Here is a 15,333-nt window from a genome sequence, read left to right as displayed (position 1 = left end):
ATTATTATGGGATTGATGGATATATCAAGCTCTGTAAAATTCTATAGCAACACTGGGGAAGGGCTGTGAGAAAGAGAGAGCAGGTCCAGATGATCTAACCACCATTACCACCAGTCATTTTCGAGGTTAAGTTCACTCTTCAGTGAATAATAGTGTATCCTCTTATCTGTGAGTGGTGTACTGTATGCTTCACAACACCAGGCTGTAGCTTCAAATGTCAGCTACCTGTTTCTGTTTCCCTTTTAGGTAAGACCATGCAGTGAGTGCACACACCGCATGCATTACTTCTGCATGGTGTACTGCACATGTCTGCAGTTGAGCCAAATGACAAGCTATTGCTCATGATGACAACAGGATCTCTTGGCTTCCTCTTAAATCTCATGGGAGATCAAGTCCTTGTCCCTTATTCACTGCTCTAGTTTTCAACAGACTCACAGAGAGGTTGGGTGCTGACTAATGGATATATGGATCATGTTTGGATGTGGGTCTCCATGAGTAGAGCAGGTTAAGAGCTACACATGAGTGTGTTTATGTTTCATAGTGTGCGAAGGGGTTAATAGACAGCAAGATTTCACTTTCTGTCCACTAAGGAGCTTCATCTTTGTGGGTGTTTGGATGTAAGTGGGTGAATATATGTAAATAATTATTACAAATTAAAAGCCATGGATATTACACACACAGTCACACACAACAGTTATGATCCAATAAGATGAACCACCGAAGGATACAGATAAATGAATGAAAAGACAAAAACTTCCTGATCATTGTTATTTTGCACATTTAGACCATATTAATCTCACAAAGGGTTCACAAAACTGTTTTGTTTTTGTTTTTTTACTTTTATGTACAGTGCCAAGATATTACTGGCAGAGAAATAAGGATAAGAAACACATTGTTCACATATATATCAAAGCCTTCAAGAACACTGGTGACAACATAGCTCTTTTAACCTCGCAAATTCAGTAACACAGAGATCTTGCCCTTGGCGAAGCGAATTCAGATGACTTCTTTGAATCATAGCATGGTTGCTCAAGGTGATTGCACAGTTTAAGGCACAGGCACATTTTAGATGTCTAAATTAACTTACATGACTAAATTACATTGCAAAACTGCTACTAGTATGACTTCTGAAAATGTCAATAAAGAGTTGGTGGGAAACAGTGGGAGGCATGCAGTTCTACATACTGTGTGGCAAAGTTACTTAACTTTCCTACACTACTGCCATTATGGGAAGTGAAAGTAGGCTAATGACATACATTAGCTGGCTTAATGGTTGTAGCTTGTTTCTAAAAGTTCTTAAAAATACAAAATTTCCCAATGATTAAGCCTGGCAGGCAGTCATTTTAGGCCTGGAAACTTTAACTGTGCTGACTAAATAATGAATAGGCTAGAGATGTAAGCTTCATGTAGCGCTGGTCCCTGATGGTTTGATTATTTCCTGTTTCATGTTGACTGAAAGATAACAGTTGTTCAGTGTTTTTCACAGCAGAATTTTCTCCAAAAACTGGATGTCCATCGAATTACCATGACTAAATTATCATTTAATAATACCGTTGATAAAGATGGATATTTATGGTCATGTTTCACATACTGAATTATTATAGAGTTAGCTATAAACAGCAAAAATAGGTGATGTAGAAATAGAAGTTTCTAAATAAATACCTGTAATCAATGCATTCAACAAGTGTTACTTCATTACAATATACTTACTAAACTAATGTTATGCACCATCCATGACGCTATTTTTTAGTTAGTGTTGATCCCTGAACCTGAAAATCCTCTCTTTCAGTCTAGTTATTAAGCCGACAGGACAGCAAAAGAATTTCCTTAAAAATGTCCTGATTTAATCAGTGTCTCATCGCCTAAGCAGTCTTTTCAAATTCTGTGATTGCAAGTACCCGTGGCTCAACCTCTGCATAGAGATCACATCTTTCTATCTCTCACCTTATTTTTTTCTCTTAATATGAAAAAAATATTTTCTTCATTTCCAGCACTAAATACTGCACCACCTACTCACCACTGGAAATGCATTCAGCACCCGTTACTCACACTGATAAACACTCCGATCCCCCATTATGTTTACAGTTGTATATTTGATTCATTAACTGAACCAATTTGCTTTTGTAAGGTTTCCATGCCTGCTGTGTTTTACTTGACAGTCATAACAGGTCATGGTCTTTTAAATCGTGACTGGTAGATGGCTATTTCTATTCCCAGTGATACACCATTGTTGTGTTTTTTTTCTATGTAATAAAGAGTCTTTCCTCCTACATATTTGGTGAAAGCAGTCATTTTCCATGATGCATCCCTCCCACTCCATTTCTCCTCTCAGTGTAACTTTAATGCATACACACACATACACACACAAATGCACACTCACACAAAACACAAAAAACAAACCACACTGGCCCATCATCCATCTCTCCATCTTGCTCCATATAAAAAAAAAAATTATTTATTTATTTTTTTAAATGGACTGTGCCTGCTTTCTCAGCCCCCTCTCTGCTTTATTGTGGTGGTGGTTGCCCTCCTTCTTGTGAGCGTGCAGTGATACGCTGGATATTCCCTTAATCTATGGCTCTTACATAATCGGCAGCAACATCATTCACTGAGCCACTGGCTGTCTCCCCGTGTCACTCTCTGTGGTTATCACACAGTTACAGGGATTAATAAAGGACTGGGAGAAAGGGCTGGATGGATGATATACTGTAGCTAGATGGATAGATAAGACATTGTTGAAAGCGATGAGTGAACTATATGGATGCAGGGGACATAGTTTGTTGCAGATGATGTATATACATGGGTTGGTTAGGTGTGTGTTGCAGATTATATCTGCATGTGAGTTATGTGAGTGCAAAACTGGAAAAAGTGAAGCTTGTTATGTTTCACTGTTTATGTGTGGACAGCACATTCAAGCAAAAGTAGCAGGAGAGACGCAGAAGGGAGATCTGTGTGTGTGTGTGTGTGTGTGTGTGTGTGTGTGCGCGCGCGCGTGCGTGTGCGCGTGCTTGTGAAATAGAGAATAGAATTCTTACAATAGTAGCAAAGCATGGAACAGAGACAGGAAGCAGCGAAAAGCAATATTATAAAGTTAAATGATAAAAAGGGTGAGATGGAAGCATGGATAAATTGCAAACAACATGGTTTTCTGATTTTTCATGTATTGTGTTCTGTTTACATTGTAGATGTGGCAAATGAGAAGGCAATGAAGAACAAATACAACAGAAAGAATTTAGGGGAAAAAGGTTAAAAGTAGAATCCAGTCTATTCTTGTCAAGCAGGACCAACATGCTAAAGCAGGGGTAAGGTTTATCTAAAATTCACAAAAATCTTACTCTTATGGATGCATTGGAGAGCAACTCGGGGTCAGTATCTTGACCAAGGATATTTGGCATGCTGACTGAAGCAACCAGAGATCAAACAACCAATTTTACCTGCTCTTTCTCCTTCAAATTGGCCTTTAAGATTTAATAAAGCAGTTTTCAGGCACAAGCACAATTATGTGATCCATCACATTGCTCTGTAGAAAGTCTGATACTTTCAAATTGCTGTAATTGTATCCCTCCAAGAAATACTGGCCCATGTAGGAGTCTTCTGCTATATGATGGATACAGACTCAAAACTCCTGCTAACTCTTTTTGCATTTGTGTGTCCATGGAGCATTCTCTAAAAAATGGCACAAATAACAGGAGCTGTAGAACTAGTCAAAAAAGACATCAAAGTGTGTGGCTCCAGTAGTGGCATGGCTTTTGATGCACACTGTGTTGACGCAATAAGTACAGACTAAGCTTTAAACATTGATCAATGAACAATCATTTGTCATGGAGATATCGGTCACAGTGATGAAATATTCTTGTCATCGCTGGCATGAAGCTGAAACGACTATACGATCATAAAACTGAAGTAAATGTGGTTTAAATAATTTTACACTATAGACAGAATATAGTTTGAATATGTGTTTTCTCCCCACATGGGTTTTCATAGGGAGTACTACCTATATTTTTCCTACAGTATGACTTTATTTACAGTGTAGAGTGCTGTAAGATAACTCCTATTGTAAATATCAGAAATTAATTGAACTAAATTTGAATAATTAAATTTCAAGTTGTGTGATTCATTGCTGTTTTTCAAGTTAGATGTAGGAATAAATTAATTGCTCAAATTTCCTTGGAATAAAATGACAGCTCTGCTCTTTATATCACTGCCATCATGAATCATTGTATCAGCGCTCAGTTAACAATGGCTTTTTTTTATTATACATACAACTTCGTCAGACACTTATTTGTCTATAGTCAGAGTTAGCTAAAAAAAATTCAGGTGTTCAGGTAATTCAGGTCTTTTTCAGCAAACTCTTTTCTAACTCAGGATTAGACAATTCAGAATTCAAGAATTAGACTCAAAGTAGGTTAAACAAAAGGTTGCATATTGTAGTACTCGCCTTTTTTAACACAGTTACTAATTTATTTATCTACTGCTCTCCGTTTGTCACACAGATGTGCTTATGTCATGCTGACGGAGCCAACATAAACTGAGAAAAGAATGAAACACTGAAATTGTTATATAATAGCACAGAGCAAAGAATGGATTTCGTCAGCTAAAGAGAGATAAACACAAGCTAGACAGGATGAAAAAAAATACAAAGGCTTAGCAAGATACCGAAAGTCAAGTCAAACCTCAGATCTAAATAAACACAATGATTAGGGAGAAGAACCTGATATAAAATATATAAAGATGATGTCATAATGCGCATGTTATATACCTCAACCTTAGAACCACAAGCACTTTTGGCCACCTCATTTTTGCGTTTTTAGCCCTTCCCAAACAAATGACTCATACTTCACAAAAAAACTGCTTCCCACCTTCCTTGAGTTATAATTCAGAAACACCAAAACTAATAAGTAAATTTCTAGAATTTGTGTAATTCAAATAGGGGCATATATCAATATGTGCAAGTCATTTCACAGAGCAATTAGTGCAAAAAAAATACATGAATACACTTTGCTTAGTATTAGCCAGGTGTTACTGAGCCACATTTTTTAAATGCCATGCTTCATTCATTTGCTGGGATTAACCAATTTCTAATGTTTAAAGCTGGAGCTAATACTACACCATCACTTTCTGCATGTCCTTTACTGGTTTAAGTAAAGAAAAGCAAAAACGTAAAGGTGGTATTTCTCTACTTTTGTGATATTAAGTGATATTAAGATGTTTTATCTGAAAGCAACAACAGCAGGCTGGTCATCTTCAACTAGCTAATTATCAGAACATTTGTTGATACATGTAAACAGAAGTTTGAAAAGGTGAGCTAGACTTACTGAGGACACCTCTACGTCATTCACTGCGGCCACAGCAGGAGCTGCGGCTGCAGCGGCTGCCTCCTGAGCTGCTACCTTCATGGCCGCTGCTTTCCGGTGCTCCCTGTTGGCCTGTAAGGTGGAGAAGTAGTTGACGGCTGCAAACTCAATCAGGGCGGAGAAGACAAAGGCAAAGCAAACAGCAATGAACCAATCCATGGCTGTGGCATAGGAGACTTTAGGGAGTGAGTGGCGGGCACTGATGCTGAGTGTTGTCATCGTCAAGACAGTGGTGATACCTGCATATGGGAAGGAGACAGAAGCAGATATATTGTTAAATAAGGATGCTGAGCCTGCCTGTTTAAATTGAGCCTTTTTTTTCTCAAATCCCAAATCTTCACACCACTTATTACAATGGTGTTTAACACCAAAAAAAAGAAAAAACTATTTTACGCATGTCAGGATTTTAAAGAGAAAGCACTGCTGTTCAAACAGATCATCACTGTAAACCTGCAGTTTGCTCAAGATTACCAGCCAAAGGATTGTCTGAACACATTTTATTGGATGTATATGAGTCAAAAATTGAGCTTTCTGGTTGAAATGAGAAGTTTATGTTTGGAGAAAGGAGAACACTGCATTCCAGCAAAGGAACCTTATCCCATCTGTGAAACATGGTGGTGGGAGTATTGTAGTTTGGGCATGTTTTGGTGCATCTGGTCCAGGGCAGCGTGCCATCAGTGATGGAACAATAAATTCTTAATTTTACCAGAGAAAACGTGAAAGAAAAAGACAACCGGTAAACAAACACTGATCGGTCGTTCTACCAAAAAGTATTTGTAGTAAAAGAAAGATTATTTTTTGGAATTATCAAGTATAGGTTCTGATATAAATCCAGCAGAAATGATGTGGAAGGATCTGGACAAGCAGTTCATGAGGAAACCCACTAACAATGCAAAGTTGAAGCTCTTCTGTAAAGATGGATTTGAGAAAAACTGGATGTTTAGATGTTCATTGCTTCTCAAAAAGTAAAAAAAGACACTGACAGTAACAATCCACACACAAATATGCAATACTGGGACATTTTCCTAAAGAAGGAAATGATCGAGTGTGACATTTTTGTAAAATCTGACCATCTTTATCTCGTCTTAGGCATTGTTTTGAAAACCTGATTATATTATAGTTCATATTATGCAGATTTACAGATATTTTATTTTGTGTGTGACATAAAACTAAATCACCATTAATTCAATCCAATGATTGTTAACCCAAATATTGGGAAAAATCTTACAGTTTCTTCATGCAGTTGCTAAATTTGAGATTTCGAATTTATATCTTCATCAAAATATCAATAGTATCAGCAATATCCATGATGAAACTGCAAAGAAACCATCATGATGGACTCGTACTTGTTACTGATAAATATCATAATAAGCTAACTTGATATACACTTTTATACATCTTCTTCTTCAGCTGCTTCCTTTAGGGGTTGCTAATGGATCATCTGCTTCAATTTCACCTCATCACTTATATCCAATTCTATCATCCCTACCCTCTGCATGTCCTCCTTTGCTACATATATGAACCTTCTCTGTGGTCTTCCTTTTTTCCTTTTGCTTAGCAGCTCCATCTTTAACATCTTTTCTCCAATATACCCCGTGTCCTTCCTCTTCTCATATTCATACCATCTCATCCTTTTCTCTTACTTTCCCTCCAAATTACTGAACCTGAGCTGTTCTTTTCTGTTCATTTCAGCTGTTCATTTCTAATCCTGCACCTCCAGGTCCCAATCGAAATCTTAGCATCGTGTTATTAATATTTATAGAGAAAGATATACTTTTTAAAAAAGGCACATTGCACATCATACAACAAAAGATACTGTGTAACACTAGTTAAGATTTTGATATCATAAATCTTTGATAAAAAATATATGTGTATATGATGTAACAAGAAAATGACAGAGCCAAGCAGAGCATATTTTTTTCCCATGGAATATTTTTAACATGTGGCAGCAGTCCTGTTTTATGGCATATAACTAGAATGTGGCATTTCAAATCAGGAAGTGTTGCCAAAAAGTCACTTGAGGGAATGCTAATCTGTCCATAAGCAGACTAACCCCTGCCCCCACATTGGCACGTCGGTAAAAAGAGACCGAATATCTTTAAACATTCTGGAGAAAGCCATCCAGGCTGTATGGTATTTGCTAATATTTGTTTGCTTGTCTAATATGAGCTACAGACAAGATGATGGAGAGAGATAATCAGAAGGAAGAATGAACATGTAGGAACTTGAAGCTTAGACTAAGACTAACAGATTTCCTTTGAGTATATATATATATATATATATATATATATATATATATATATATATATATATATATATATATATATATATATATATATATATATATATACACATTTCTTTTTCTAAGTAATTTTCATTTGGGAGAAGAGTAGTTTATCACACAAAAGGTCCATTACACGTGCATTTTAGATATAACGTTTAAAACATAGCCACTAAAACTACTTAATTCATAAATAGAAATGATCCGTAGTTCTTAATCATTAGATAAGAATTCCCCCTTTCCCCACCCAGATTCCTTCCTTATTAAGTCAGATAAAGATGCTGACAATGAACATCTCTTTTAATAGCCCATTACCAAAGTACATATCTAATTCACTTTCATCAAGCTAAAGCAAGCAGGGATAAAGGGCCATTGAACACTGTTCCCATGCTTTACCAAATGTGCACTGTAGCTGTGCACTTTTCATTAGCATTGTAGGAACTTATGGGGGTTTTAATGCACCTAATAATGTCTCAAAAACATTTTCTACACAGCACTTTGATGGTGAAACCTAACAACCCTCAGATGCAACCTCCTCCAACAGTCAACCAGTCTGACTGTTTCAATCTGAAGCACAAGTTAAATGATTGCAAAAGGGAGGAGGAACATGGAAAGAAAGCCTGTCAGGGTAGGAGGGAGAGGCAAAAGAAAAAGAAAGAAAGAGTGTGGGAGGGAGAGGGATGAAGTATAAAGACAGGATAGAAATGAAATGCTTGGGGCATTTATGGGCTTTTATAGGAAAAAAAGCAAGGTACAAATTAGGCCACACTCAATTAAGTCTGTAAGACTTGTGCTCAAGGGACTTTCAGCTTTTAGGTTGTTGACAATTCAGCACGCAACATGGTATGGTTTAATGCACTGTCAGTGTCAGGCCTGTCTCCAGAACAAAACAACCTAGGGTGCATCTGAAAAGAATGAGAGTGCTCTGATTACCTGCCAAAAAATGATTATCCAATTAATACACACAACTGTTCACTGTTTTCTATTGTTGTAGCAAATTTATGTCTTGTGAAGTCAAAGAAGTGTTTAAAGTTCATAAATGAATTATGAATTCACAGACACAATAATTGTTTGTTTTGAACTCTCTTAATATATGTTTGGTATGTTTAATATTCTTACACCTATAGGTCACCTATAACTTCTCTGTTCTTCTCAAACTAAACTAAACTGTCTATCTTTTAGTCACAACCCAAAACTTGTGCGTTGATTCAATTTATTCAAGCAGTGGCTTTTTGGCCATCACTTGCAATGCAACTTGTTTTGTACATAATCTCTTGTGTCCTCTGTCCTATATTGAGAATGAGCAGGTTTTTGGGTTTGTTTGTTTCTTTTTTTTTGCTTGTCTGTATCTTTTCATTCCAGCCAGTATTGAGTGAATTGAGAACAGCAGGATGAGTGAGGCTAATGAGTTGCCACAGATGTGCTTTCTACATGAGGCTTCAACTTCCATGCACACATTAATGACGGGGATCTATTCTCTGAAGGAGAATGCAGACTTGTTGGAGTGCTGGCTCGTTTCCAAAGACAAGGGCTAGCACTGCTTCTGTGCACAGCTGCATCTTGAGTTTTACAAATAATGGGAAATTCAGTTAAAAATGATAGCAAAATCTGTGCACTTTTGCACATTATCCTCACTTTTTGCATCTGTGCTTTTTCTGTCTTTCTGTTGCTGTCATTCCTCTTAGTCTATCTCTGTTTTTGTTCAGTGTATCTCACCCTTGCTGCTCCTGAGGCTAGAGCTTGGTAGCAACTGTAGCGTAATGTAATGTGAGCAAGCGGAACCTGTGAGTGCTCGGAAAAGGGCCAAGTAAACATCCTCCCCCTCTCGGCCCTTGCATGACCAATTTCAAAAAGGACATCTATTCCCAATTAATTCAGCTCCACCACAGTGGAGGAGGAATAGAGATAATGAAGGTAAAAACTGACTGTGATGACTGTGGTGGTCTTTGTTCTATTGCAGGAGGTTTCATTTTAAAGGCAGCTCATTGCAGTTTAATTTAGGGTGCAACAAACAGAGAAAATATACTTGCTTAAAGTTTGTAAAGTGAGAGTCAGGAGTTGTGGGGTCAACCAGTGGGCGGCAAGTCAATAAATCCAGACAGTTTATTATTTGGCTTTTTGATACTTTGATACTTTACTAAAAAGAAGTAAGCCACAACAAAATAATGGATAATGTATCCTTGGCTATTTTGTTCAGCTAATTAATGGGCACTCAAGTTGTGTCATAATCTGAAGCTATTATATAACTGCAATGGTGCAAAATTAGAACTGAGAAAACCTGACTTAGAAAAAAAATATTTACAAAAATTTGCCAGAGTTATTTTTGGAAGACAAACTAAAAATATTCTTCAGTGTTCCAAATATTTCAATCCAAGTAGTCAATGGCTGTGTGAAATGTGTTAGCTCTGGAGTCTACATCAAAATCCCCTTTTCTGATATTTTTTTCAAATCTTGAAACTGACATTGAAGTTTATACACTAAATGTGTATGTGAATTTAAGGAGCTCTTACCGAACACAGTCCGAGCTGGAACTGATTCCTTATTAATCCAGAATGAGACTTGGGCCAGGATGACAGTCATGATACAGGGAATGTAAGTCTGAATCAAGAAGAAGCCCATTTTCCTTTGCAGGTGAAAATGAACGGTCATAATGACATATTCACCTGGAAGAGTAAATACCAAAAAGATTTGTCAATGCTGAGAATTTTTTTGACACAGTTGCCATCTGATGAATACACCGTCTATTAATACCAACCGGTGAAAAGTATTGTTCTATTTATGATGAAATTGCATCCATTTTAAAAAAGAATGCCAGTTCATGCATGACATAACATTCCACAAACATGTAATGGTAAAGAGTTCACTGATTCACTGAAGTGTCCTTAGCAGGTTTTAGTTTTAACACAGTGACCACTGCACACTCTTTATGACAGGTGATGTTAAACATCTGCTCACCTGTATTGGATTTTAGTCTCTCACTGGACACTGTCTGACCAATAAGGTCATACTGCAGCAAACTGGAAGATTCCTGTGGCACTTCAACAGATGACAGAGGACCTTTCTTCCATGTGTACACAATTTCACTGATAGGGTAAGCATCTAGACAGCATGGATAAAAAGGGAGATTAAAAATTAAAACTTTCAAAAATTCACACACACATACACACATATGTATGGCATTTCAAATTAAGATCTTTGACGATATCTTGTCAGTCATTTGCTCAGTGACAGAGTAATCAGTGATTGAAAGTGACACCATCTGTCGGGTGAGTAAGGCTGAAAAAAAAACTAACTCACAACTCCCAAACTTAAGTGGGCAGGCATGGCCATCCATGGGGAAGTTCATCAGACGCATGGGGCACTCTGCATTTATAGTTAATCTGTAGGAATAGAGAACAGTTTAATTAAGTGTATGATTTATATTTCATACTAGCTTTATAAACACTGCTCTTTCAAGCTGGGCCTGGTGTGGTGCCATTCAGCATTATAGCAAAAAAAAAAGTACAGAATATAGGCTTATACAATATTTTTGGTAACATAGATGACCTAAAACCTGCAAGACCATTTCACTGTGGTGAACACACAACTTGGCGAAGGACAACCGTGGATAACACATTTCACAAAGGATGTTTTTATTTATTTATTTATTTTTAATGGCACAGGAAGAATCCCATGTTTGTTGTCTGCTCATAAGTAAAACATATACTTACATATTTTCATGACTTTGTTATTTTTAATAACAACTTAATGTTATTTTCTATTTGTATTTATTTTATTTTATTTATTTGTTTATTTACTTGTAAAACACATTTGATTCTTTGGAATTATTCAAGTTATAAAATTCACAGAACACAACATCTTAATAATATCCTTAGTTGTTAAAACATTTCCAGTGATATTATATTGGTTTTATTGTTAATGTAATAAATGACTTAGGTTATTCAGTTCTACTGACAATGTTGTTATAATATTCTTGTTTACCAGAGTGACAGTTTATACAAGAACTCACAGCTAATAAGCAGGTCAGAGCTTTGAGGAAATTTCTAAGGCTCACAGACGAAGGGGGGAAACTGATCCCAAATGAAATGATTCAAGTTAAACTAGTTTTTTAAAAAAAACTTTAAGATGAAGTAATTCAGAAAAAGTTTCGATCTTTTACCTAAAGCTAACACAAGGACAAAATTCAAGCTGAGACTGTAGAAACGGCATCATTGTACTCACAAAACTACAGTTAGCTTATCTGTTATTTAAACATCTATTGCCTCTAAAAGTCTTCGAATGTGTCTTCTTTTCAGCCAGTGAACCAATAAATGTAGCACTACTTCATATATGTAAAAAAAACAATAAAAAAAAAAAACAAACAAGTTGGTTTGTGTCTGCCATCTTGTCTATAGCCCCCCACTCCACCCTCTTAAAATCTGTAATGTAGATATAAAGGTGGCATCCCTTTATTGTAATATAGTTTACACATTTTCTTAGATAAAGCCTTTTTATTTACTTTTAAATGTTTTAGAGTTCATCCACTTAGATAATCTAATTAAAAACAAAAAAATCTGTTTTTGTGCCATTATTGACTCTAGGGGCTATTTTTTTTCATTCCGCATATCTCCTTTTGGAACAAAGCTGGAGTCATGTTTGTTTGAATCACTTTCCAGGGCTGTTTTCAGTATCAGATGGCACATATCTTGTTTTTGGAATGGCACGCTGTTTCTTTTCATGTCTGTGCATATTCTTGGATGCCTGTTCATCTAATTTGCTTTCCAGGTCTGTGCTCTATTCCGGTCTTGGCTAGGTTTGAATCTCACTGTCCAGCACTGTTACCTCATGGTGTAGAGGATAGTTCCGTTCTGCATGATGCGGAACAGCTTGTTGGGGGTAGTCATGTTGTGAGAGATCGACCTCTTGCCATTGCGGAAAAATGTGTCCGGTGTCCAGATCTTGCTGACCATCAAGTTGTTGAGCCGCAGGATCTCAATGGGGCCCTCAAATTTTAGTCGTTCGTCAATCCACGTCTGACGAAAGAACACATCCATGGTGTATTCCTGGATGGAGGTGAGAGCGTGGGTTATGAATTTATTTACTACTACTATGACCACTCCTACTGCTGGTGCTGCATCTACTATCTCCTGCCATTATTATCTGCTTCCCCCGGAGAGAATGGCAGATGGGTTTGTGAGCCATGGTTTCGAAGGAACCTGCTGGATAGAGTATTGGCAATGTGATGAATTGTTTTCTCTTTCTCACTCTCTTTTTCTTTCTGGAGGATTCTGTTATTAATGCCAATACTGCCAAAACTAAAACCTTGTTTATGATGAAAACCCTCAAGACATAGCATAACGTACACTTTGGTCACCTTTATATATATATATATATATAGTTTTTCTTCAATTAACTTTTCTGTTTTCCATGTTTTATTCCCTACCAGTTCTGAAAGTTAAGTGAATTGATTGAGTAATTCATTATTAATACACAGTTAAAATAGACACAGTTTATTTCATCTGTAGAGTCAGCAGTAAGTCAGTATTATGAGTCCATCCAGCTTTTAGATCACATGGATGGCCTTGCTTCCCTTAAAAGCTTTACATACTCCTCTATAGGACTGTCCCTAGCATATTGCATGGCAGTTCTAGTAGGCTTTAGAGGCTGTGAAGCAGTATCTAAAGCTTAAGACCAAAGAGAGTAGAGTACAACAGACATACATCACTCAGCCTATCCCGTGGCAGAAGTAGCCCGCCTATTCCATCCTAACATCAGCCACATCGCTATGGCGGAGGGTGGGGGGGGGATTGTCAACCAGATTAAAATCCTAAGCTGCACTAATGACATCCTGCCCAAATGTTGGAATAATGAATGCTGGGAGTAACATGCGTTGAGGTTGAGAGACCATATACATTGCAGTGAAATCTTGTTTTCACATGTTCTTTGTTTACAATCAACCAAACACATGTATGTGAATAACATCCACACATTTTTCCTTGTGTATCCTGTGTCAGTACTTCAGTGGTCGGCATAGTTGACATACCATCTCAACATCTGAAACAGGTCCAAAGCTGGTGACAAAGATGTCAGTTTTGACCTCTGTAACTGGACCTACAGCAGAAAGATAAGTGGTTGCTTTGATGCAGACAAAAATTTTGGACTAGATTATTTGTTAATTTCTTAAAATATAAAGACATTAAGGAATAAAGTTATATGTATAAAATGTGCCATTTATAGACTTAAAATAACCACATCAGATCAAACGAACACACAACAAAACAGTATGCTTTAGATGTGATAATTTTATGAACAGTTTCTAATAGTAAACTTGTGATTTTATTATAATGTAAGAGGGGAAAAACGGCTAAGAGATAACGTAAACTAGATGAGATACACACAACTAGTTGAGTAAAACTTTATCCTTTAAGGAAGGATATGGATCTAATCATCATGAAGCAATATTATACAAAATACAATATAATACGTCCATTAGCATACCTCCAAATCCAGGTCGCAGTCTGTTGTCATAGCCATCCAGTAATCTATCCAATATACGCGTGATGTTATCCAAATATATACTGGTCTCACTGTGCTGATTTCCCCAAACACTGTTAGCACTGTAACTAAAGTACATATGCACTGCTCAAAGCTCATTTCAACAGATAGAAAATCAGTTGAATATACTGAGTTTCTCAAAGGCACAAGCATCCACAGTCTGTGGTTAAGATGCGTAAAAGTCCGAGAACATGCAGAGAAAAGAGTTGCCATACTCACCAAGACAAAAATAAGCAAGTTACAAGGAAAGCCATGCCTCGACACCTGACAACTAGAAATCCCAGGTCAACTTTTAAAATCAGCATATTCCATCATTTTCGAAGCTTGATAAAATGCGAGTCCGGTCTTGCTTTACTTGTAAACCGTGAGAGGATACCGCGCCAGTCCAGCACGACTTGACTTCCCCTCTAGTGCGGTTGCGCCCGCCTCAGCCTGAATCGCTCAGCTGGAAAAACCTGAAGAGTTTTTAAGAGAGTGAAGAGGAAGAACGACGCGAGCTTTAACGTTAACGGGACAAAGCAGTTTGCAGGGAATACACCGGTCTCGACGGCAACTTTGCTATTTAGATCGTTTTGAAGGTTAAATAACGAAGAATGTCGTCCTTTATTTATTTATTTGTGTTTTTAAAGACGATGGAAAAGAAAAGAGCGAAGAGAGATACAGAAGGGGAGGAGGGAGAAGTAGAGGAAGAGAGCTTGCACAAATACAATACTGTTATATCAATGGACAGTATAGCAAGGGACCTTTTTGAGTACAGATTGATTTCAAATTCATTTTTCTGTCTGCGTGTGTGTGTGTGTGTGTGTGTGTGTGTGTGTGTGTGTGTGTGTGTGTGTGTGTGTGTGCGTGTGCGCGCGTGTGTGTGTGTGTGTGTGTGTGTGTGTGTAATCGCGGGACTTTGTTCATGCAAAACCCGAAAACTGCAAGTAGAGCGAAAGCATGATTCATATAGTAGTTAGGTGGTTGAGTGGAGTGGGCGGTAGGTACATTTAGTGCACCTTCAAACTCCACAGACCCAGAACAAGGGGGGAAAACACCATACTGTAAAAGTCAGAACTGAGTTCACATGAATTTATTTCTGTTGCAAAAACGCAGTTCAAGAAATTGCACCCTGCTGAGTGAGTTTCCAGTAGCACATTTTGTGCAAGGTGTATGGAAGAAAGA

At 37.3% G+C, this 15,333-nt stretch overlaps 1 protein-coding gene across 1 annotated transcript in view; it reads right to left on the bottom strand.

Moving 5' to 3' along the window:
* gabra6b (gamma-aminobutyric acid type A receptor subunit alpha6b) overlaps positions 1 to 14,656 on the bottom strand; it is a 30,574-nt gene extending 15,918 nt beyond the window's left edge. The window contains exons 1-8 of the mRNA XM_063485615.1: positions 14,389 to 14,656; positions 14,113 to 14,237; positions 13,658 to 13,725; positions 12,457 to 12,677; positions 10,933 to 11,015; positions 10,591 to 10,734; positions 10,146 to 10,298; positions 5,316 to 5,593 (exon numbers count right to left, since the gene is read on the bottom strand). Of these exons, the coding sequence (XP_063341685.1) occupies positions 5,316 to 5,593; positions 10,146 to 10,298; positions 10,591 to 10,734; positions 10,933 to 11,015; positions 12,457 to 12,677; positions 13,658 to 13,725; positions 14,113 to 14,237; positions 14,389 to 14,474 (1,158 nt within the window). The 5' untranslated portion in view covers positions 14,475 to 14,656. The remainder of the gene's footprint in view (positions 1 to 5,315; positions 5,594 to 10,145; positions 10,299 to 10,590; positions 10,735 to 10,932; positions 11,016 to 12,456; positions 12,678 to 13,657; positions 13,726 to 14,112; positions 14,238 to 14,388) is intronic.
* Positions 14,657 to 15,333: the final 677 nt, after the last annotated feature.

The sequence above is a fragment of the Pelmatolapia mariae genome, linkage group LG10_11 (genome assembly GCF_036321145.2).
Source record: "Pelmatolapia mariae isolate MD_Pm_ZW linkage group LG10_11, Pm_UMD_F_2, whole genome shotgun sequence".
In the NCBI taxonomy this organism is placed as follows: Eukaryota; Metazoa; Chordata; class Actinopteri; order Cichliformes; family Cichlidae; genus Pelmatolapia; species Pelmatolapia mariae.
Note: the sequence above shows the minus strand (reverse complement) of the source record. Positions and strands in the feature narration are given on the sequence as shown.